The sequence below is a fragment of the Grus americana genome, chromosome 6 (genome assembly GCF_028858705.1).
Source record: "Grus americana isolate bGruAme1 chromosome 6, bGruAme1.mat, whole genome shotgun sequence".
In the NCBI taxonomy this organism is placed as follows: Eukaryota; Metazoa; Chordata; class Aves; order Gruiformes; family Gruidae; genus Grus; species Grus americana.
The window spans coordinates 15500699-15526219 of record NC_072857.1 but is presented as its reverse complement, the minus strand read 5'-3'; the positions used below and the strand labels follow the sequence as shown (position 1 = coordinate 15526219).

At 39.4% G+C, this 25521-nt stretch overlaps 1 protein-coding gene across 7 annotated transcripts in view; it reads right to left on the bottom strand.

Moving 5' to 3' along the window:
* Positions 1-25521, bottom strand: part of CNTNAP5 (contactin associated protein family member 5) — a 299942-nt gene that overhangs the window by 50276 nt on the left and 224145 nt on the right. For all 7 annotated transcript variants that reach the window (XR_008577724.1, XR_008577725.1, XR_008577726.1 and 4 more), the window contains 4 exons: positions 14133-14289; positions 4976-5103; positions 4630-4800; positions 2308-2526 (listed from right to left, as the gene is read on the bottom strand). Coding sequence is in view for 4 of the 7 variants with exons in the window: in XM_054830600.1 (XP_054686575.1) it covers positions 2308-2526; positions 4630-4800; positions 4976-5103; positions 14133-14289 (675 nt within the window). In the remaining 3 variants the exon portion in view is untranslated. The remainder of the gene's footprint in view (positions 1-2307; positions 2527-4629; positions 4801-4975; positions 5104-14132; positions 14290-25521) is intronic.

Below are 25521 nucleotides of genomic sequence, written 5' to 3'. Positions count from 1 at the left end.
ATGCAGAATGCTGCAGAAACAAATATGTTGTGGATTACAGGGGGAGTAAGGAGTAATATGTGCTGCTGCTCCTTTCCTTTTTACCACGTTGCTTATGCATTTATTTTTCAGATTGGATCAAATTCACTCCGCATGGTTGAGGTATTAAATCAGTTGCTTCCTATTAGAGATTGGAAGGAGACCTTCAGTAGAGACAAATTATACTACATCTGTGTATTGTTGGACTTCTGCCACCTTTCCCTGGAGTACCTGGGGACAAATAGTGTCAGAATTAGGAAGCTGCCCAGGTTTCCACCTCTTCTGACTGCTTTTAGGAAAACTCAGGAAGCCACAGACAGTTTTGGCCTTCAATATGGTAGAGCTAAGGGCTGAAAAAGCACTCCTAAAATTGTTAGGTTTTCTGTCCCTTTTGTTCAGGGTTCAGTGAAAGTGTGGATGGACAATTGAATGCAATCTATTTACTGCACAGTGAGAACTTTCACCTCTTGGCTGAGACAAAGTAAGTATGTCCTAGAGTTTACCGTAAATATTAAGTACAATCAGAGAAAAATTTAGGTTGGAAGTCAACTGCTGGAGATCAACTAGTCCAGCCTTTTCCTCAAAGCATGGCTACGTTCAGATGAGGTACACATTCACTTCTCCACCAAGACCAACAGAACCTTTTCTGCACATCTGCTACCCATCCACTCAATCCCCATTTTGTAGGGATGTATGATGCTATTCTGCCCCAGGTACAGGGCTTTGCATTTGTCTTCACTGACAAGGGTTCCTCCTGGCACATGTCTCTGGTGAGGTCCTTAACTACCATGGATTTTGATGATGGATTCATTGATTATGTCACTTTAAAACCACCATGAAGTTCGTTCAGGTAACCTGTTTGTTTTACTGAGGCAGAGAAGCAAGCTTATAGGCAGATACTGCTTTTCAGATGAGAGATGGTCAGCAGCTGATATATATGACATATCTGACAGATGCCTTAATGATAAATCCTTCATTTTTACTCCTTTAAAAGGACCAAAAATTCGCAAAAGTCTATCCAGTCATTAAATTCTCTAAGTTTTCCAAGTGGAAACAGTACCTTGACTAGATGTCTCTGACGTTTCTCAGGTGTCTAGCACCCCAACCCTACTGCCTTCAGGCCTGACCTCCTGCAGAACATGTTATTACGATCATCTTACCATTTGAGAAACAACCGATTAGCAGTATACTTCATTCCAGAAAACAGAAACCTTACACTGTGACAGTCTTAAGCCTCCCTTCTGCGAGTTCTTCAGTGAACTTTCCTCCAGCTGAGTCTATCAGAGATCATTTTAGGTATAAATCAGCATCTATGTGGGAAGGACTCCTGGCCATTGGTGCAGCTATATTTATTAACAGATTCATTTCTTACATTCAGAGCCCAGTAATTACTGCACACATACACTACAAAAAGCTCAAATAAATACCCCAAAATCTTCTTAAATCACAGGGTGTGGATACATGGGTAAGCTTCTTTAAAATTAATTGACAGATTGAGGTTTACTATAGCATTTCAGCTAAGTAGGAGAATCCATTTTAAGGAAAGAATCGCTAGTTACCTGAGTGGCCTTGAATAAGAAGCAGGTTACAACCCACTCCATCACTCAGCAGATTACTCAGAAAGACAGTGTTTGAATAGAGAAAAGGGAGAAGTCCCTTCGTTATCCCTGATTGTATTCTCTAATACAAGCTGGTCCCGATCTAGGTTTCATTTGCAAGGGAGATAGGGAAACAAACTATATGCAGAAATATTTTCTTTTTTTTTTTTTCCTTTTGAAAGATCACCTTCAGTTAAAATAACTGTATTTGCTTTGACTGCTTTCATAGTTCTCTCACACCATGCACTCTATGACCAAATACAGGTTTTGGGAGGCATGCTTGAAGGAACAGACTTTAGACCATACTGTCATCAGGCTTTGCCCCAGAAACGTACATGAAGAATTTGTGCCTTTTACATTGCATCTAAAAAGAGAGATCACATTTCCTACAGCAAATTACACAGCCAGTGCTGCACAAGAAGAAATACTATGAATGAATTGGCAATAAATACGTTTCAAGCAATCTTAGACACTAAAAATACCATCTAGTATAGTATGGTTAAACTACAGTTAGTGCTTTGAGCATAAAGGCAGTAGTTTGGGTTTAATTTAAGTTGCCTATGCAGGAGCAGAAGAAGAGAAAGCGGAATTACACCACCACATCCAAGCTCAATGGTGAAACAACAGCATTACCAAGGTATGGACATAGAACTATTGTACATATCTACAGAAACCCTTAAATGGTCCCTACCTACAAATAATTGGCTGTTGAGCTGCAAGCGGAAGTGACCGTCAGCAGGTGCCTCCAGGACCTTCTTGGGGAGGTTGTCCACCTGGAGAGAAGTTTGCTTGAGGTTCCTCTCTGCTCGGATGTAGTGCCACTGGTTGTCATTCAGAGGTGTGGGAGACTTCACGGTGGCTTCTGTGGGGCCATTCCCAACATCTATGGAGAAGGTGATCTCTTTGGGGGCTGGAATGGATAAACAGATGTGAAGAAGAAGTGAAGGTCTGAATTAAATCGTGGTTTTGACATCAAGAAATCTTACATAAATATAGGGTCCATTAACTTTTATGTCAGCAAATAGTACAGCATCATTTACCTCCCATCTCCCACACAGCAGCTTATACATAAATCTAAGCCTGCAGCCTCACTGTTTGATCTCTGCTGTGATTATGCTTGGCTCTGGGTACCCATCTTTTTTTGTTATAACAATTACAGTGCTCTAGAAATAGAAGTTTATTCTCTTTTTGAAGTAAAAGTACCAAATGCTGTACAAAAGTCATACAATGGTAGCAAAAGATTTTGGACAAATAATGCTAACATGCAGGAAAGGATCAAGGGCAGCTTCTAACTAAATTTTTCAAAATGCATGTACTTAACAATTACAGAACATGGCTGCCAGTGGCAGGAGAGAGTCCTACAAGCATTTGTTTGCCTGAATAAGCCTGACCCAGGAAGCAAGGAAAAACAGAGGAGCAAACCTAATTCATTGGTAATCCTAAACTAAAGGGGCATATGTAACACATGTCCAGAGACAGTAAGGCTCCTAGAAACAGGATAATAACTGAAAAACAAGTCATACAAAGGACTCCATCTTGCTCTGCTGGAAGCCTGAAAGGGGCCACAACTTTTAACACTCTTGTTACTGATTATTTTTCCTCTTCCTAAAATAATAAATACACCATAAAGACCAAGAATCAGGTCCACAGACCACACAACCAGCAGGCTGTGGATTGAAAATTCATAAAAACCTGTTATTTCAAGCCCAGCAAATTGGATAGGTCTGGTTTTGGAAGCTGCTTCTTAGATAGTTAAGATAGGAAACACTCCACAGGGATAGACAAAGATCTATTCTGAGCCCCTGCATCTGCTAAAAGGTCATTTCCCTTCGAAGCAGCTGGTCTGTGGAGCTTCCTTGATACAGGGCCTTTAGGCTGCAAATTCCATCTGGCAGCGAGAAACACACCACCAAACTACTAATGAGAAGCCTAACTTTAAAAGACAGGACTTTCCTCAAACTTTTAAATAACTCATTTCTCTGGGAGTACATATTTAACACACACACAAAAGCTTTCACTAAACAATCCTCCTAGTTGTGTGTAGTATTTGTATATTTGATATCAAAATGACATTTTTACCTCTACATCCCCGAGAATGAAATGCAGTACACTGAAGTACAACCAAATTGGACTTTGATGTGCAATTAACAGTAAATCATACCTCATTACCTTGTGATAATGCACCATGACTTTTACCATTGGTTTAATGAATTGAAGGGCCTTGGGGCCCTGTTTTATTAAATTTTATGTTGGGGTTATTATAAGCATATTATAAAATGCATAGCACTCAGTTTGTTTTTCCTAAGCTTGACAGAATTTGGAATACAGAAGTCATATTTCAAGTGAAAGCCATGGTTCCCTTTTGTCACTAATAAATATTTGAAGCCATCAGAACAGGAGTGAGTCAAAAACCTCACTAATTAAGTTCCCTGCTACTCTCCTTTATATACTGAGTAGCAGTTATACTGCAGTCACTTACTAGATTTTGAAGTATTCAAGGCCCATTACAACTGTGACTGACTTATTTTGCATTAGCATCCTGTCCTTCATAGACTCTCACCTCATAGCTGTACCATACACACTGAGTTCCTCTGAAACACTAGGGCTGCATCACACTGGGTATGTTGCTGGTACAGAAATAAAAGTAACCATTAGAGTAGTTGTATTAAATTTTTCATCTTTCAACTAAAATTACAGTCTACAGGTACATCTAACTGGTAGCTTTTTCTCTAAAGAGGAAAAAATAATAATATCACTGTTGAAAAAGTAGATTCAATCACCTGTTTAAGAAAGCTAAACCTAGCCATGACAAGATTAAGTGTAATGACCAAGGCTATACTGGGAAACTGACAGGAGAGGTAGATAAGTCTACATTAATAAGCCTTTATGTCTCCATCTTATCCTCTTCAGACACTTCCAACCATCTCAAGACAGAAAAAAATATGTCCTTCCCAATTCCCTGCACCTGTGAAATTGGGCAAATCCACCAAGATTTCTTGACGGCGAAACTTACAGCTTATTTCAACTCGTATGAAGTCTCTAATCCCAAGGTTTTCCAAGAACACCCCAGAGATGGCAGTAGTTTTGAAGAAGAAGGAGATGTCCGCGCTGACCTCGGCATGGAAGGTGGGAAAGTGCAGGTAGGAGGCCTCCGTGTTGAAGGAAGCGGCGTTCCAGAACTGCCCTGCAAACACAACCCCCTTCTCTATAGTTAATTGGCACAGGACAGCAGCTGCAAGCTGCACGTGGAAAGCCACTTCTCATCAGATAAATAAGTTTAAAAAAATAAAATAAAAACAAAACAAAAAGAAAGAGGGAACATTCTGTACCTATGGAAATGGAGAAGAGCTAGTACTCACTGTCTCCATAGCAACGCAAAGGGCCGATTTTCCAGGCAGCCTCCGAATTTGATCTGTTTGTGTCAGTGATCACTATCTGAGTTACAGGCAAATGGTCTTTGAAAGCAAGGAGGCCAGTATCATTTGTCCTGGATTATAATAAACAAACAGAAAGAGACAGATTAACCACAGACAAAATCCCCAGCATTCCTTAGGCAAGGCAATATTTGAAAGATGCTTAATTAAAGATGAAAGGTCTTTTGCAGAATTACCTAGAAGACTTGTGACCAGTACACACCGCTTAAGATACATACACGCACGTGTGCTCTATGCTCCTACGTAATACCGACCCCTGAAGATGCTGTGTTTGGATACATGATGCTGTTTGGGACGCAACTGGGATGGTAATTGTGTTCAAGCTGTTCAGAATGATTGTGAAGCTGAGGCAGAATGCTGCCATTCTGCCCACTGGGTTTCCACATCAAATTCATCCTGCCGAGGACCAGGTGTAAGTCCACGTTTGCATTTCTGTTAAGTTAGCTGCAGACAGATAACGGCATTTATGCTGGCTTCAGGCTTTTCCCGAGCAGGAAGAGGACACGCGATACCCGATCCAGCGCGCTGTTAGCACGGGGCAGCCAGACAATACCTGATCCAGCTTCGAGATGGCTGGCACACAACTGACTCGGCACACTGCGAAGACGGTTGAATTGGCAGAGCGAGTTTGCACTGAATCAGCCCTTTGCATTACGCGCCTGTGGAAGTTTTGGTTCAGCAACTGAAATACTGAAGGCTGATTTACTGCACTGTCGAACTACAATCTCCTGTTTGCATCAGCGGGGCTTATTCAAATGCAACTAACTTACAGACAGCTGCTAGAAAGGAAGAGAAAAGAAAGATTCCTAAAGGATTACTTATTTGTTTTTACTCTGAGTGGGCTGGGCAAACTGCTGTCCCCAAAATGCAGCACGGTGTTGCATGGCAGCCCTCTGGTCTCTAAGCCTGTTCAGTGGCTTTGGCTCTGGCAGGGTGTACAGATGTGCATTCATTCTGCTGTACTTCATGAACTGAGTCCCCCAGGCATCCAACCCTGACCTTACCAGAGCCAAGCTGCCCTCTCGAGGTATTTCTCTATCGATTGACTATAGAGGTGAGTGCTATCGCATCTTATCCCCACAGTGATAAAGAGTTTTCTTCTCCTAGCTCTTTTTCTCAGGGTTGAGGTCTGCTCTGCATCTGGGCACATAAGCCTGGCAGAGCATCCTTCACGGAGCCGAATCTCAATAGTTTTGGAGAAAAGGATCCCTACCTCTGCATGGCCCAATTTTCATGCAGGGTCTGGACTCAGATCAGTTGTCTGCTCACAGGTGAAGGACTACATGCTGCTTATGGGGATGGCAACAATGACCAGATCCAAAATGCCAATAATCCCAAATTTACACCCACTGCTCCTTCAAGCAGGTACGACACAAAGCCTCAGGAAACAGGTATCACTGAGCGATACCACTGCTGAAGAGTCTGACATCCCAGACTACCTATATGCTGCTTGTCATACTACCTTCCAGAAAGGTACCTCTCATTATAGTTCCAGCTGTGGGAAGGGATGCAGGACTTAAGCAAAGAAATAATAATCAGGATGAACACTGCAGCTACGCTCTGACACACAACCTTGGATGTTTGCTTGGGTAAGTGCTCTACTCTGATTAATGTTAGAAAAAATAGAAGGGGTATTTTGATCTTTTTGGTAAAGGCTACATACATTTCATTTATTTGTCACTGTTTATAACTGCATGCAGAACAGTTAATTGTCTCATAATTCCAAGGGGAAAAGGAGGGGCGCCCTCTCCGACCCTAACATTTTTTCTTGCTTCAGTGGGTATCTGACGTGCAGATAATTACAGACAAAGTGCATCAAGATGAAATTCCCAGGCACGAGGCAGAGTGATGGCTTCAATACAGGCTCAGAAGGAAAAATTCCATGTATGAATCAAAAGTACATGGTCTCCAAATCTCTTCACAGGGGTCTCTCAGCAGCGTACTCATATAGCTTATTGTATGAGTCTTTGAAATTTAGTGTAAATGCTCTCAACAGATGAAGAAACAGTTGTAACAAAAGCTCAACTATTTCAGTATTTCTTAGGAAGATAATTAAATAAGGTGTTTCAGTGGGTGGGAAGAAGAAGAGTAGGCAGAATGAATGAAAGGCAGGCAGAAAGGTGCACAGAAAGAGGACATAAAATATGCAATATACACATGAATAACTAAGCTGGCATTTACTTTTTTAAAAATAATAATAAAATAAAAAAATCACAAAATATTTAGGGAGGTTTCCTGCAAATTTATTTTTATTCAAAAAATAGTGCAGTCTTTTTACTAGCTATGATCAGCATTAAAATCAAAATCAGTATCTTTCTACAGCTACCACTGAAGATATCTACAAAAAAAATGAAATGGTGACATTTTAAAGGTATCTCTTCCACATCTCTGAAAACTGCACCGCTTATTAGATATTCTGTTATATTGCATGAAGTTCTTTTATATCGAATTTTATGACTCTGAGTTTTTACTAGTTATATGCTAGTGTCACAGAGAACTTCACTAGCATAGCTCAACTGTGAGAAAGAAAAATATTCTAGAACTAATAAAAATCTTCACTTTTATGTTAATGCTTTGAAAACTCAATCAAGTTACTCTTGAAGCTCAAACAGCACATTTTATGCTTTTTATTCTCTCACACATGGAAAAAAAGACTTGTGTAAGGATGCTTATTCTCATGCAAGCAGACAGTGAACTAAAACCTATCGGAAAAACATTCTGCTCTTCAGAGGATATGTTAACGACAGGAACAATTTATCTATTGTTGCAGTTTATTATTTCATGGTGAGCAATCAAGTTTTTGGTTAAAAGTCAACACCTAAGATGTTTCAGCTAAGAAAAGCAGAAAAGAGATTTGAAGACATTATGCAGGCCCTGATGGGAGCTAAAGTTTAAGTGTCTTTAATTCCTGGTATGCTTTAAGCTGAACTTATTTCAGACTCCATTTCTTACAAAGAGCCACGATTCCTCTACTATTACACCATGGCAGCCTCTCAAATATAGTGTATTATGCCTCAGAGAGGAGCAAGAGAGCTTCATGTACCTGTACAACAATTTCCTGGAAATACTGCTGTGGCACTACAAAATACAAATATTCTAGGGTTTAGACAGAACATTTGGAATTTTGCCTGAAGGAGATTTGGGGATCACTTTTCATGTACTACAGTTTTCAAATAAAAAGTGCTATTTTCTGATAGAAAGCATCTGCACTATGATGTGCACGTACATGATTTTGTCTTTTAAACAAAAATAAAACCTTATTAGATTAATTATTTTTGTACTTGTTCCCAGAGCTAGCTTTTACTTGTAAGTATTTTAATTTAGCAGTTCACATACACTTAAAACCAGATTATATTTGTTTTTCCACAGCTGCTTCTCAGGTTAGCCAACACCACTTCTTAATTTCTCTTAGCAGGTTCCACATAGCGCTCTGTGACCACATCGCCTGAGCATGACTTTTGTACCATGCTGTGCTCCACTTCTCAGCATTCAGAACTCCGGGTGGGTCCTGCCTGCAGGAAGGTCCTGGGAGGTGATGCTCTTTGGCCAGGAATGTAAGTTAAGTCCTGACCTCACAAAAATCAAAGCAGGTTTTATCCCTTTCCTGGAAGGAGCCCTGTACATGCAGAAAATGGTACAAATAAATTCATAAACTTGGGAAGTAGACCTTCTGCTTACCTGACTTGGCACTCAATTCGGCACACATTCAGATGAAAATCTGAATGTTTTTCAGAGGGTGGAAAGCACCCTCAATGAACAGATGTTTCTCTGAGTTCTTTACACAAAGGGTAGTATCAATTTGTACTTCCCACAAGCAAAACCAAACCAAAACAAATCCAATAATGCCCTTTAAATTACATCAATGAAATATTTTTAGTTATGGGTATTAAATACAGTTTGATATCATCTATTTATCCATGTATGAAGATTAACATGTTACGCATGAAACAAATGCCCTGTGTATGGGAGGAGGGGAGTGGGGAAAAAAAAAAGGGGAGGAAAAAAAATTTGCTGCAAGTACAGCAATGCTAAAGGTGATAGTTCAGCAATTGGAAACTTTAAGATGTAGCACAGGTAGTCTTACCTGTAAGTGACAAATAACTATTTTGATCGTAACACTATGAGATTATTTTTCTTCCTCCTGGCTACTAATAAAAACATGCTCAAAAAAATCTTACTCTATGGTATCCTAACAGTGTAAGCCATCATAAATTGGTAATCTCTAGGTGGCTGTTTCCATATTTTTTTCTAACAGGTGGTAGAGCAATGGTGCCATTAAATATAATGAACATAAATCTTCTCATATGATCCCCTATTGGTACATTTTCTTCTTGTACATTAATGAAAACTCTGGTGGGGTCTGAACCTCAGTAGCTCAGATATTCAGTACAAATTTTCATAAATACAGTACATTTGGGGAAAAGAATACTATCATCATCGGATGTCAATGAAGTGCATGAGAAATGGGCCAGTGAAACAGGCATCCATCAGAAAAAGTTTTGAACCCTGTGTAGGAGATAGCATTAATAATCTAAAGGAATACATTTAATTGCTATCTTACCCACCAGCTGCATCCAAACATGCTTTACCAGGTACAATAATGCAGAGTCACAATAAAGAAAAAAAAAAAAAAAAAGCAGCAGAAGTGGACATACCTAATAGTTGAAGGCAAGATGCAGTGGCTGTATTTTGCTGAATTAGAGAAGAGGTACAGAGAAAGAGTTTGGTAATGATAGTAATGAACTGATTCCTGACACCTCAGGGGCCTGCTGCAGTCAGCTCTCTGCAGGCAGCTTTTCTAGTTAACGGTTGACAACTACAGTCATGAAGGCAGATATCCAAGACAGCTCCATACAGGCCAGGTCACCTCCGGCAGGGTTTATTTATGAGCCCACAGGCTCTGCGGAGTTGTCTGCAGTGCTTCTGGGGGAACGGATTCAGTGTGGGACAGCGGCTGAGCAACCCAACCCTATCAAATCTGGGCTCGTCAGCGGCTGGGTTTCTCTGCCCTGCTCTCCTCAGCCCTTCCAGTTTTAGCATCCTGGCTCTGGCACAGCTTTGCACAAATACAGCTCATCCAAAGAGGGCTTCATTCGCTTCCACAGGGCTTTGCTCCTCCTCGAACAAAGCTCGATGTACTCAATAGATCTCTGGGAGCCAAAGTGGGTCTGACAATAGTGATATCCCCCACCCCCTTCTTTACATGTCCTGTGGTTTCCTTGTTGCTTGCAGTACACTGAAGGCACAGTAAAGAGGTGAATGAGTGTTACTTTGAAAATGGGAAGACTCAAAGGCTTAATTCCCCAGTGAAAAAGGCTGTTCTGGAAGATAAAAGAAGAGGATACTCCTATAATTTGATTAATAAGACTGGAGAATAGAAGTAAAAGATGGCAAATGAGCTATTGGTCAGAAACAACACTGTCCATCACACTGCTCAGATGCCTGAACTTCCTGTACAAAATGACTTCCAGAGATGCCGTTCTTTCTGTACAAAATAAAAAGCTGTAAAGTTCTCCAAATTCACAAGGTTTCCAGGTAAATGCAGTCAGTAAGAAATAGGTTTGATTTGATGACTGGCTTCAATCAAGTGTTTGCGTTTGGAGTGGAAAATGGATTCCAGACAGAGAGACCAAAGTAGCAAATGGATTTCAGGACGGTCATGCACTACCATGGCACGAAAGAGGTTCCTCCCATTTCAGTGAAAGGATTGGTGAGCAGCAAGACTTTCATTGCCAAGACAAGAGAACTTTGCTTGAGATGAAAGACAACCTAGGAGAAATATTTAAGGATCCAAAGGATCTCTGGAATGGACTGAAGACCCCATCTGCATTTCAGAAATGCTTTATTCTTTAGATCAGTTTAACACCTTTTTCCAATAATGCCTGCATCAAGGATGCACATTCTGTTTGAAATAGGGCATATCTTTTGAAAGACAAACACTTTGAAGGTAAGTACTTGAAGCTATGGCAAGTCCACCTCATCTATACGTAACTTGTCCCAACAGTTAACTATTCTCAGTGTTGAGGAAGGGGAAGAGAGAGACAGAAAACATTTTCTGGACTCAATTTAGCTTCAGCTTGCAGCCACTGGATTTCTATGAATGTTCCCACCCACTAGCAAGAGCTTTCAGCAGCCAGAAATCTCTTTTTTGGAGGCACACATAAACTACAGTCAACTCATGTTTTACACCTTTCCAGATCCCTTGCTTGGGTCAGGGTGACATCTTGTGCCTCTGCTCCCTCAGCAGAGGTCTTCTGTTCTCCAGCAAATACCATGAAGATGCTCCACTATTCTGCAGTTACAGAATTAGCTGTCATCACACTGCAGAGTGTGGAAGTACAGTGATGAGCTGGATGGAAAACGATATTTTTCACTAGAATGCTTTAATAAAAAGGTGAAAAATACAAAAAGCCTTCTCCATACAGCATGCAACCAATTATATTCCTGTTCATCTGGCCAGCATAACTCCAGGGGGACTAACCTGGTGTCATGTCAAGAAAGAACCCAGAGATAGCAGCTGGCTCAGGTGTCTGCTTAGATATCATTTAAAAGTCAGCATGCCTAGAAGTGCATATTGTGTTCTGCCAAACACCTGGCTCAGGATTTTTTTTTTCAAGTCTATTTTCTCCTGTTTTCCCTTTTTTTTTTTTGCTGTTCTAAGAAAGTAGCAGCTTCTTCTGCACCCAAGACTTAGCCTAGGGAAACCAAATCAAAGCAAAATCCTAAACCTGTCTCCTCTTCAGAACGATGCTCCAGCTATTCTGGTGAGTTCCTACCTTGGAACTGCAGTCAGCAGCCTGATTTATCTAAAAGGAGCAAAAATGATTTTCTGGTTTTCCACTCTGCAGCACCCATTTTATTTCATGCTAAGGCAAATAAATGCATCTACTGCTGTCTTGCTCCTTCCAGTATAATGTATAGCAGGTTAAAGTCACAGTTCAGATCTCAGCAGGTTTCAGATTCAAATGCTCATTATATATCAGGGGGTCAGTGTTCTAGCAGAGAAACACAAAAGTAATCTTCAAGAGGCATGAAATTTCTTATGTTTAGAAACTCTTTGTAAAGGCCAGGGGTTTTTTAGCTTTTAAAGAGGCAACCTGCAATTTAGAATACCACCAAAGTCCAAATTTCAAATGGATTAAAACTCCAAACACCTGAACCCCCAAACCAACAAACAGTACGCAGTTTAGCTGAGGAAACTTCTATGCATATCCTATTATTATCATGAAATTAGGAGAAACAAGTAGCTCTGTGAGCTGCCAAGCTAATGAAGCATGATTTTCAACATCTCTCTCCCATGAGGGTTTTCCAAAATCTAATAAAAGTGTACGCTTCCTTAACTTCCTTCTTGTGTGTTTTAATTGGCTTTTTCCCCTTAGCCTGGCACAAATTTTCATAGAATGTATAATTTCTAATACTTTTGAGATTTCTCCTTTTCTGTCAAAGATGTTTGAAAGGTGTCTGCTTGTTCAAAATCATTGGGTGTGGGGGAAAAATGGAGATAAACACCCACAGCGTAATTCACTTAGGTCTCATTTCCTTAGGAGACTCAGCTGAAACATTATAAAACTGCATTTAGCTTTCACCTTGCACTGGTTTGTACAATCTAGCGGTGCACTGTCCTGCAATCTGAGACTACATCCCAATGGTCTGCCAGCGTAACAAACCCTGCTCTGCTCGAGTAGCAGCTCACCGAAAAGTGAAATGTGGATTATGAACAGAGCCAAGCACCAGTAAAAAACAGATTCTTTTGACGCTCCTGTGCAAACCTCACCAAAGTGCTTCTGATAACCAAACATTAAAGAAAAGCTAGATTAACATGCACAGCCAGGCCTTTCTATACAATTCTGTACAAATCACATTCATAAACCAACGTTTACATAAAGACCTTCCCACAGAAATCCCCTTACAGCTATGATTTTTGAAAGTGAATAGTGACCCCAGGGACATAAAGGGTCCAATCAAATAATCATACCAAAAAAGCCCCACGCTTACAGTGACAAGTAATTTCTGATTTTTTTAATTTTTTTTTTCAAGACCCCTTACAGTTCCTTTCTACTCATTCTCTTTTAAGTGAAAGTTTCGCAGGGATAATTCAGACACTATTTCAAACACAGTAGCCCATTACAGCAAGACATTTCTTGTCTACTTCCATTATTCGTAATTTCTGAACTACTCGAGGTTAAAATATCTTTTTTTAGAGAAAGGGGAGCAGCTCCTATCAGTGAGTTGTCCAGAAGGGAGAGAAGGCAAAGCAGAGTTTTTACATGTATTTTCACAGCATTTCAAATTGTACTTTCAACAACACTCATATGGCATTCCTGTCTCCTCTAACGCAAGCAAGGACTTAATTGGAAAGTTCACCAACTAGCTCTCAGCTGCTGGAGAGTCTCTGAAGGTGCAGAGAATGGGAGAAGGTTGTGAGGTGGCCTTTGTAAATTCATGCAGCATCAGGGCACAACAAAGGTCTGAACCTAAGGAAGGCTTTCAATGTTCGTGCTGTAAATCTAAAACTTCCTATGGAGACTGAACCAAAACCTACAGAAGCCAAAGGATGTCTTTCCATTGACTTTAAAAAGCTTGAGACCCAATGTAAAAGAAAGTTAGGGCACATACGGATATATTGTTTCATAAGAAAAACACAAGTCTTTTTGATAGTACAGATTTCTTGTTCTTTAGGTGTCTGCACCTGAATTTTGCTGTCTACGCCTGAATTTTTTTGCTCTGATCGACACCCATGCACTAACCTCCTAGAGCTTTTATTCAAGCAATTCTCCAATTGAATCAATGGAAATTTTTAAACAAATTAAACAACTGTATTTGGCATTCAACAGCAAAGATTTTTTTGAAGACAACCCATCCCAGCAACCTGCTTCAGCCAGGTATCTTGCCTTTGGTTCAAATAAGAAATTTAAGATTAAATCAGAAGTCAAAATTCTAGCTTGACTTTCATTCTCGTTTGATCATACTCAAGCCATTCAAACTTCCTGAACTATGAATCTTGAAAAGATTTAAGCCTTCTTGCCCTACTTCCTATCCCCAACTCTCACACAGACACTACTATACATGTTAAAATTATTACCATTCTTCTCTATCTGCGTCACAGTTGCAAAAATATCTCATATCCAGACAACTTTCTTCCAGTCCACATGCACATTGTTGAATGCCCGGAAGAGATCCTCCCCAGTAAAGATGCTTTTCATTGGCACGGCCAACCCACCAAGCAAATGGCATTCCATCTGGATGAAAGGGAAAGAGAGGGGGAAAAAAGAGAAAAGAAAAAAAGAGAGAGAAAGATAACTTGATAAGCAAATCGGAAGCTCCTGAGAATGAAAGAGAATGGAGGTGGACATGTTAAATAATACTAAAAGAAAAGATGTGAACTACAGACAAAGTAACAAACCATAAACTTTGCCCAAGTTCCATTTTACGGAATACACGTTGACAAAGCAACAGCTCCACGGTAATCCCGTTTGGTTTGAGGAGCAGATGTTTTTCCCATAGGGCTTATGTGCCAATCACCCATGAGAACGCATTTCAGCTCCAAAGACTTTTGATGTACAAACCCAACACCGCTGTCTGCACCAGCTATGTCCAGTAGTTTTGTGTGAAGCTAGAGGGGAGATCTGATCACTGAAGGAGTCAGGAAACAATTCTCCTGCCACAACTCACGATACACAGCTGTCCTGAACCACCTACTACTGGCCAAGGACCTCTTGCAGAGTCTACCCATTATGGAGACTCTAGCTCTTAGATCAGGATTTTTTACCTTAAGACTCATATATAAAGAGCAAAAATCTTCAGAAATAACACACAAACAGACTTATTACTATGGGCTTAATACAGTTCCTCTTAAAACTAAGATGAAAATTTGTATCGGTTTCTAAGAGAGCAGGACGAGGGATTTTAAGGTGCTCTCCAAGGGTAGAATTTGCAAATACAAAGCTCCATAAGATATTAAAACATCCTAGATTAAGGATTTGGGTAGGAGATAAGTGGGGGAAAAGATTTCCCTACTTGGGAATTAATTTGTCTCTGTGAAGTTATTTTCTATCTACAGGAGCATTAAGATCTATGTATTTATACAAACCAAGATAGTTTTTGTTTAAATTTCATAATCCGTTATACATCAAGCATTAAATATTAATAGTCAGATACAGTATGCAGATTCAGATGTAACGAAATCCATGGATTAACATTTTGCTAAGATTGACTTTGTCTTCCAGCTCAGATAACTTTTTCATTGACTTAATCCTTAAATCAAGAAATGTAATCAGTTACACATACAGGTAGATGGCAAAATTTAGCAAAATTGACATATCAAGACTTTCTGATCAAAGGAGCTTGGAAAAATAAACTGCACTGCTAATGTAGAAAAATGTATCAATTTATTCTTCTGCTTTACTAACATTATTAGTAGGGAGTATTCCTCATTATACAAAGCAAGAAAGTCTAAAATATGAAATGCAATCAAGGTTAACTGTAGACTATAAGGGACTAATTCAAATGAGTTTTAGAATCACTTGGCAAAATTAATTCATATTTGTTTTCCTTCTAAGCTTAAACTGCTGAACTGTAAATTCATGAAAAAAGAAAAATAAAAATAGGAAGCGTAACTCCATTCTCATGATACCAACAATTAAGACATGATGAGTTTGACCAATACCCAGTGGTACTCATTAGAAAAACACAATTCAAGAACATCTAAGCATTCATCTTACAAAAATGTGCACACTCATTTTAGGTCTCATATTATTGTCAACACATGTACGCTTGCCTTCTTTTCTTTTCAGCCGATTTTCTTGCAGAAGTTGATTGCTGCAGCTAGTGAAACAGGTCCATACTATATTATTGGGAAATTACTTGGTAAAGCTTGGAACAGTAATGTTAATTGAATAAAAGGGTGATTTGTCTAGGAGTTGAAATAGGTATTATACAGAAGTGCTTAATCTAATTTTAAAAGTGCTCATTCTGGAAAAAAATATTTAGATAAAGATAAATCCTTCAGGCCATCAGCAAATAATGGTATTCATTAATCAAATTCAACCTGTGTCTTAGATTCTTTTGGCAGAAATCATTATATACTTAAACCTAACAGTGACATAAGCAATCATTCACAGGAATTAAGAATGAGTAGTTTTCTGATGTCTTTTTCAGATCTGCTGTTATTTATTTCATTGAGCAATACCAAGCAAATACATGCACATTCAGATTTATGATATAGACTGAGAAAGTGGTAGAAGCACCACCACAGTGTGAGTCATTTACAACTAAATTAAATACAGTGCTAAAAAAAAGAGCATTCAACACTATAAGGAACAATCTTAGATCGTCAAGGGAACAGACTGCAAAAAACCAGTACATTTTCAAAAACTCTATTTATTAGGCACAGTTATGCCACCCTTTACTCAAGATGAGTAAACTTTTCTCCTTAACTAGTCCCTTAGAAATCAATTGCAGTATTAAGGAAAATGATGCCCTGATTCTTCAAAACTCTTTTCCACGTGCTTAATTTTTAACACATGAGAAATCACAGAACTGTTCAGCAAAGCTCTTAAATCTAAGGTACTTCAGCAACACCCAAAGTGTTTAGGAATTATTGAAACATGTATTGTATGTCAGATACCTGAAATGCTGAAGTAATGCAGCATTTCACTAGCAATGCAAATCAATCTATCCCTGAGCTCTTTCCAGAAAGTTTACATCATTATACCTTGGCAGAGCTGGAGGGTGCCTTGCATTGAGATTGAGTTTGGCCAACAAGTGTTGATTAAGAATCTTTCTTGTAAACCTGTAGATTTGTTGCAATATCTTCACTTCTGTAATCATGGTATTGTCATTTTTTTCAAAGCCTTATCAATTCTCCACGACCTCAGAATGAATTAATTTCCTTTCTGTGGTCAAGCCACAGACTAAGTCAATGACGTTAATCAAGGAGTTAACACAGCCCCATAAACTAATGGTTACATAGTTCAGTAGAATTCCACTTTAAAATTTCTAAGCTAAAAAGTCCATTAATAAGTGCTGCTAATTCTTCATTCTCTGTTTACGTTGTACCTAGTAACACATTCTTTAGTCAAAAAAAGGTAGTCGAAAGCCTACTGCACAAATAAAAATATTATTTTCCATGCATTTTTGTCTATTTAGAACTGAAAAAACCCCACCCCACTATAATGAAATTATTAAGGTTGTCTTTGAACTCCATACTATGGTTCTGAAGGAGAATATGTGTGAAAAAAATCCCAAACTAAGCAAAGTAAACAAGCTCCAAGTGACTGGATTCACCAGTAAAAGAACAGAGACCAGTTTCTTTCAAGTGATTTCTTCCTGCATTGCTCAAGCTGCCTCTGGAAGGTTTTAATTTTGATAACAAAATCCTCAAAAAAGGCATTTTTTTCTTATTTCCTGCAGAGGACAATAATCCTTTCTGTGATGATGCTGTCTGGAAGCCTCTACAAACAGCTGTGATATTTACATCCCTGTTCTTACCATAAATTAATATGGTATTGAATAAAAGAACTGAGCAGGCAGACAGTATTTTGTATCAAACCAAGTACTGCCAGGCACAGGCTGCAAAAACTAAGGCTGGCACAGGTCTTCTGAAAGGAAAGAATAAGGGGTCTCATCTTCAGTTGATCATCTTGATGCTTCCCCCTACCTGTCTCCATAGGCTGGTCCTTTGTGGTCTATTCAACAGCAACTGCACATATGTATCTGAATAGCCAAGTAAGACTTTGGAAGCCCCGGCATATACAATACTGAAATACATGGACAAGAACTCAGTTTTTCTCCATCCAGCAAGGCATAGAGAGTAAGCTCCTTTCAGATGTCAGTTCTTCAGCAGATCTCCAGTACCTGCTCTATTAATGCGCTTAACTACACCGTTCATTGCTAGCTGTCTGTATGAAATCTGTTTCAGCAGAAGCAAGGCCGGCACAGACTGTACAGTTCACAAGCACAGAGGCTGAGGACTATGAAGAGAAGAGGAGACACACGGAGGTTGTTTCCAATGATCCTTAGAAGGAGATGCAGATTGAGATCAAATTCACCTGCAATGCGTATCTCGCTCCTCTAGTGACAAGAATGGCTAAACATGTATTCGGCGTCCCTCTACCAGCTTGCAAGAAAGTGTCTGTCCTCTTAAATCTATTGTTTTCTGTAGTAGAAGGCATTGACACTGCTAGCAACAGAAGTTATTTTTAAAGGTTTTAGGCTTGCTCATGTTTTACATGGTAGTGAATTTTTTCAAAAATTATTTGTATAGGCACTCAGAAGCTGGAGGAGGGGGAGAAGCAGCGTATTCCAACAACATTTAGGACTAAATTACTATGTATATAAATCCCGAGCAACTTCTGTGGACTCAGTTTACCCTTACATAGCCAGGAAGTCTTAGCATAGGCTTTATGTTTATACAGCATAAGTTAAAACAAAGCCATGCATTTTTAACAGTATTAAATCTTGACAAATATTTTAAATATGTCTGCATCATTTGCCAGGTGGTTCTTGTTATTGGTACAAACAAAAATCTAATGATGGAAATATAACAAGATAAACAGGATTCCTTGTTGAACTCCTGTGCTGTGCAAACCTAAAGTCTGACCCAGTAATTACGCCTAACACAGGAAAGCCTTTTGGGGTACCCAAATTACTGAAACAGGTCAGTTAAAGGTCTTTTCCACCACCACAGCAAGTCAATTTATTTGTATTTGTCTGTTGAAACACCAAAACCATATTGCATTGAAACAACATTCTCTTGGCAGTCTTCATGTTCAGTTTTTTCTCCAAAATCAAACTGAGTTAAGCAGAACTGAATTCATTAAATATTACATCTATACATCCTACTGACGAAAAAGTAGATTAATTTACATCTATGCTGTTTCCTTTTAAAAGGAAAGATTCAGATATCAAGAGATAGTGAAAACTGGGAAAATATTGATTGTAGAATTGCATAAAGCAATCAAAGCCAATTCTTTGCTACTGCACTCAAAAACTTAAAATATCTGTTTGCAGTAACCACTTCGACAATACCAAATCCTACAAATGGCTCACCTGATACATTGAACATTATATGAAACAAGCAGTTAGCAGATTTTTTTTATTTCTATATCTGTGTATATATATACACATACACGTGTATATGAGGCAATTTCAACCTGAATAACTGAATCCAGATCTTTGCTAATCAATTTTAAAAGGCTCTTGAAAAAATGGAGAAAGGGTAAGAGAGCGAGAACAAGGGAAAACTGACTCAATATTTTTTTAAGTATTTACCAAGGTCTTGTTTTCCCATGCTTGATTTTTTTTCCCCACACAAGATTTTTCTAGCCTTTTTTATCAGAATTTTAAAATTAAATTGAAATAAAACCAAATTCTTCCCCTGCAGCCTTTTCATCAGGAAAAACCCCCCACACTTGTGATAATCAAAGAAAAAGTGTTTATAGTAATTCTGGACAAAATTATGGATAGATTGGAGAAATATTCTGTATTTAGTGGATAACACAAAATTAATATATTCTTAGAGGCTGTTTGTTCAGTGAAGAGGTCTATGGTGTTAATGACTCGGAACCTGTATTTGTTTAGATGACTGCTCACACCTCTGGGAGAATACACCAATAACATAAAGCAGGGTGAACTCGGGCTATGCCACATTAACCAGCACGTGCTACCCATTCTTTGAAGTTGACACTGAGATTTAACAGTGAAAAAAGTTGCTCTTTGGTTTGCAGCCCGCAGTGAGGGTCTCGTGGCTCTGCCCCAGCCAGCCAGAGGGAAGCAACACCCAGCCTCTGAGGTGGCAGGCTCTCTGCATTTCACAAACAAAACCCTGTTTTTAACTCAGGATCAGGTTATCTTGGAAAAAATTAATATATGCGACACAGGCCAGGGAGAAAATAAGAATCCCCAGTGACATGGTTCCTTTCAACATTATTCACTGAGCCACCAAATCGCCCAGTTGTTTTTGTAGCGTACTACTCTGCTTCCACATGGACGCACACCTGTACTATGCCTGGCTCTTCTCTCTTCAGCACAGCCATAATGACCATCTAACACTTCCTCCCTTTTACCCAACATTTTCCCCGTGGCAATTGTGCAATTCAGTTTTATTGCCCTTTTTCTTTCTTAAAACTGAAACCCATGTACCACTGCCCTAATTTTCAGAGATGACAAACACAACTGCGTTGAAATCACGGCTGGTCAAACACTGCAGCAAAACCACTCTTCTGTACTGAATAGCAATGGTGCCAGCCAGTGTTATTAAGATTTGCGCTGAATTTGATTTCAATTTCTGGTCAGACCCTGTAACCCTTATTCAGAGCAGCTATCTGAAAGTGAAGTAGTCCTGCTAATGTCAGTGGACCTACTCCCCAGGCAAATGTAACTTAGTCACAAAGTCTGTACCTAATTTTAAAATTATTTTGTTAGGTGTGGTCAGGAAGAGGGGAAAAAAAGGCAGTACTTTGTTGACATTTTCTTTCTCGTTATTCAGCTTTGCTGCAAGGCGCACTGCTTTCATACAGAGTCCCAGGCTGAAGTAATTGTTTAAAAAAGAAAAGAAACAAAAACATGCAGTAGCATTTGTCTGGAGATGTCTCTCTCATGCAGAGAAACTGCATCTCTCTCTGGAGCAGCTGTTATCACAGTGTGCTCTGTGCTTCCTGGAGTTGTTAAGATATTCTCACAGATGAGAATGAGCAGAAAGAAGGTAAATAAACATGGACCTTTGCTTCTTCTAGATTTAACAGGAGGCTAATGAGCAGAACTGCCGAGCTGCAATGACAGAGTTGTACCATTGCACACTAACAGCGCTTCAGTAAAAGCAAAATCATCGTCAACCCTTTGAGAGACAGGTTTGAGGATGGGCATAAGGATTTCATACCCAAACACTTTTACACACTGAGAAAGATTCAATCTACATCCAAACTAAAATTTTATGCCTCATGAATGTCTCTGCTTAAGGCCAAAGATGACTAAAAATATTATGAGCACTTGCATTCTCCTCTGCCAGCTCAGGCTGGGTTGTTTTCTCAATAAATTTCTGGCCAAGTGACAAGTTTCCTGAAAGATGCAAGTGGGAGGCCAGCCAGCAACAGAAACTATGGGAACAGCTGAAGGCACGCAGGTTAGGAAGAAAAAGCCGCAGCAGCAACACAACCCAAAAACAAAAACGCAGAGAAGATTGCAGCTTTCAGAGACAAATGACAAAACAGAGGAAATATCAGCTATGAATCCCCAGGAGTTTTGCTGAAGATGGACTGGATATCCTACCCTGTTGAAACAAAACATTTTACCTTATTTCCTTTATTTTCTGCATTCCAGCTCAGCTTCACGTCAAACCTGTCCCTCTTGCTTTCATCTCCTTTTTCTCCTCCTCATTCCTCTGTTCAGCCTACTTCCTCCAGGTAAATTCAGATAAACAAACCCTTAACAGATAGGCCTATGACATTGATGCATGTTCTGCCATGTCCCTACTCTGCGTTGGGACCAGAAACCCATCAGTGGCCTGGATTCAATTGCAAGTGAACAGTGACCACGGATAAGCCACAGTGGGCTCCAGCATCACCCTGCCTGGGCAAGAGGAGCAGGTCCTGTTCAGCAGATGTCTGGACCTTTTTTCCTATGTCACAAGTATAATCAGTTAAGAATAATGGCAATAAGATGATGCCATCATTTGTTGCCCTCACACTGTTAATTCAGCTCCTCTGTGTTCATTCTCATCCCCTTTCACCAGTACCATCTCACCCATTTCCACTGGAAGGCTGTCTCTTGCGGTAGCTCAATACATTGCCCAGGACAATGGCCTCTCATTCCTAATCAGTTCTTCCATAAGTATAAAAATAGAGTAAATTGTAGCAAATGTTTAATTAATGGATTAATAAACAGAAGATAAATGAGATCACACCATTCCAGTTCTTGTGAAAATGCCATGGGGTACTGAAGAACCATGCATGATTAAGACCTGGGGTTCTCCGTATCTGCAGCAGACCAATGCTCCTCAGTGGCTCTCTAGGGCTTGAGGAAGACAACAGGAGTGACGTTTGCAGCCACCCTGTATGCAGCCAGTAACACAGCCCAGTCTCTCAATGTCCTACTGAAGTCTTATCTGCATTACTTCATGACCTCACTGTTTGAGGTGGCCTGGTTTTAGATCACCATATTACTGGGGGAAAGCATGGAAGAGATGAGTGAGTTTGGACAGATCATGCACTCTTCTTTGTTTTTAAAGTGTTTTATAATAGATGTGAAAGGGCTACAGGGTAAGGAGAGACTACTGAACTCATGTACCTTATAAACTACTGTAAGGTGAGAGTAGTAGTATATCACAGCAGTTTTTGTTCTTAAATGCTATTTAAGTTTCCACAGAAGAAAGCAATTCCAGAGCCTAGAAATAACATCGCAGAGGACAGGGGGGAATAGTTGAAGCATCAGACTACGAATGGTGCATCAAACTGTAAACCAATCATTTCACCACAAGAAAACTTAGTATGCAAGTATTATTCATAGGAATGTTGAAATGAGACAACAATTTTTACAGAATTGTAAAAATTACACCATGAGCAACTGTCCCAGGAAAGACTGCAGCTCATTCATCCACTATTCTTTTCCAAAGATAAAAAAGGTCAGATCCAGCAACTGATACAAATGCATCTGTCTCCAGCAAAATCAGGGTATTTGTGCTGATTTGCACTCACTGAGCATCAGGCCGTTCACAAGATAGAATGTTTGATGCTGGAAGGGACCTCTTGAGACCTTCTAGTCCAGTCCCCCACTTCAAGCTGTTCTGAAACAGATTCGAGTTGTAAGAATTCCATAGACAAACTGTGTGACTGTCACTGGGACAGGTAAAACCACCATCTGCAGGTATGCAGCAACTGAAATAAAGGTCTGAGGAATCTATTTTTAAAGGGGGTAAAACCGGAAAATTAATTATATATTTGATTCATTTATTCTTGAAAAGATCCATAGCAACAGCTCAAGCTCTTGGGATAGGGCATGGATGAAGAGTAGCAGAGGGACCCTACCTGGAGCACTTTGCATCCTGGAGCTGTACAGCAAAGCCCCCAGCTCTGCACAGCTCCCAGCCTCACGCACTCTCGCCTGCCTACCAGCTTGAACCCTTCATCAAGAGAGTCCACAAAAAACCAGGTCTACAGCCTGGCCTGATGGTGGTCTGGAAGCCAGGGCATAACTCAGAGCAGGTTGGTCAAGTTTATGGACACAAGTCAATTGGAGTAAAGTTGTGTGGAATTAATACAAGGTTTAATCCAGTGTTTGCAGGAAACTATGGAAGGTTTGCTGGATCATGCCCACAGCAAAATGCAATTTGATAGACTAGAAAAAGAAACTAGATAAAATGGGGACATTTGGGACATTTAATAGGAGACTGGATAAGTTACAGAAAAACATGCTGTGGAAAGCAATCTTTGCTTGGTCCTCTGGGATAAACTACATACACTAATAACAGTTCTTCTCCCTCCACTTTATTTTGAAAAGTGTCTGAGTAAAAATGGAATTACCTTACTCGACAGAACTGTTTCCTGTATATGCAGTTTTAACTATCAGCATTAGTAATGAGAAAAGTATCCTTATTATTACTTTTTTTCTTCTCCTACTCACATTGCACCAAGACAGTCACTAGTGAGTGAAATGGACTGTCTTCTGATTTGACAACTCTCCACAAAAGACAGATTAATTTTGTTCCCATTGTACTTGAATGACAGCCTTGAGGAATAATAAAAACTAGATTTGGGTATAGAGAATCTTTATTAGCAATATTGATTCACAAAGCAACGGGAACACACCTTGTCTTTCAGCTCCCAGGTTAATACAGCACGGGTGACAGTTAGAGAATAACATCTATTTACATGGCGTGAATCTGATCAGAAAGTCATTGAGACAATGTCATTTCCACAGAGTGCCTTTTTGAAGTGTAACCACTAACTGGTTCCTCTACGTGTCTGATAATAACTACTGACTTTCATGGCTTAGATTGATCTTAAAGAAATCAGAAAATCTCATCAGTAAATATGCTGAACTTCTGAAGTGGAATAAAAATAGAAAAACAGTCTTAATAGAACATAAATTAGAAGAGATAATAACATATCGTTAATCACTTTGAAGCTGCAATCCCAAATTAAATAAATGAGGGGGTTTTCTTAAAATTGACAATAGCACTCAGATATTATTGGGATCGTGCTTCTGTTTTGGAAAGAATCCTTTAAAAAAAAGAGATGTGAATATCTCACGTTCCCTGTAAAATTAATTCGGCAAATGAGCATCTTGGGTAAGGGAGAAATCCAGTATCATTCCCCATGTAGCTTTATATAAAAAGCCAGAGGATTTTTGTTGTTGTTGTTTTTTTAAAAAAGAAAAAAGGCGAAAGAGCAATATATTTAAATTTATGCTAAACAGCTGAAAGTCCTTGTGCAGAATATGCAATATATTTGCTGTACTCGAAAAACCAAAAAATGAAACCAACACCCAGAAAAGAGTTTAGAAAATAACCCACGCGCATTTATGAGTCCTATACTAATTATGAGCCAATAAGGCAGCTTGGAAAAGCAGAGTAAAAACCATGCTTTTAGTCTCTCCTCCTACTCTTCTGTCACATCCCTACTGAATTGAGATCTCACAGGGCCAGTTGAACTGGATTGTTTAATTTTTGCTCCCAAAACATGTTAGTTGGCAAAAGACAACACTCAGTTGTAATTACTATGATCATAACAGCACCCATCTGGACGTCCCACACAGCAGTGGAGAAAGTCCAGTTTTAAGCGCTTTATCAAAAAACCTCATCGAGCTGCATTGCTGTATCTCCGAGAGGCTACAAGCATTACTGCAACTCATTAAACTTCTTTACAGTCCGATGTGTTACAACACATTACAGAGCAATGGTAAATAAATAACTGCTGATTTGACGCTGCTTTCAACTGCTGAGCAATTTTGCTTTCCTCAATGTTACAATTAATGTCAGCAGTTAATGCCTTAAGTGGTGGAATCGGAAACTCGACTACAATAAACAAATGCAGTCAAGTTTCAACTGAAGGATATACCCAAACTGCAGTATGGCGTTCGTTCAGCTGTCCCCGTCTCGGGCTGCAATTACAGTTCTGTTGGTCAGAGCAGCAGGGGCATCATTTGTCATCCTAAGGAAGGCTGGAGTGCTGTGAAATTGGGCACTTTGGAAAAATGCAGCTGTAGCAGAACATATGTATAGGCAAGACCATGAAATGAACTGGCTCCAAGCCAGCACGTAAGGAGAAAAACAAGAGAATATAAATGAAAAAATTCATAGAATACTGTACTCAGAAGATGGTCCTATTGATATATCCTGACCAGCTGTAAAGGTCAGGATGATGACAATCTGTCTTCTCTGTAGAACAGCTTAATCAATTTGCAGCTTTTTTTTATTCACTGTGTTAGCAATGAGTTTACATCTTTCAAATAGATCTTCTATTTAGTTTTTGCTATTT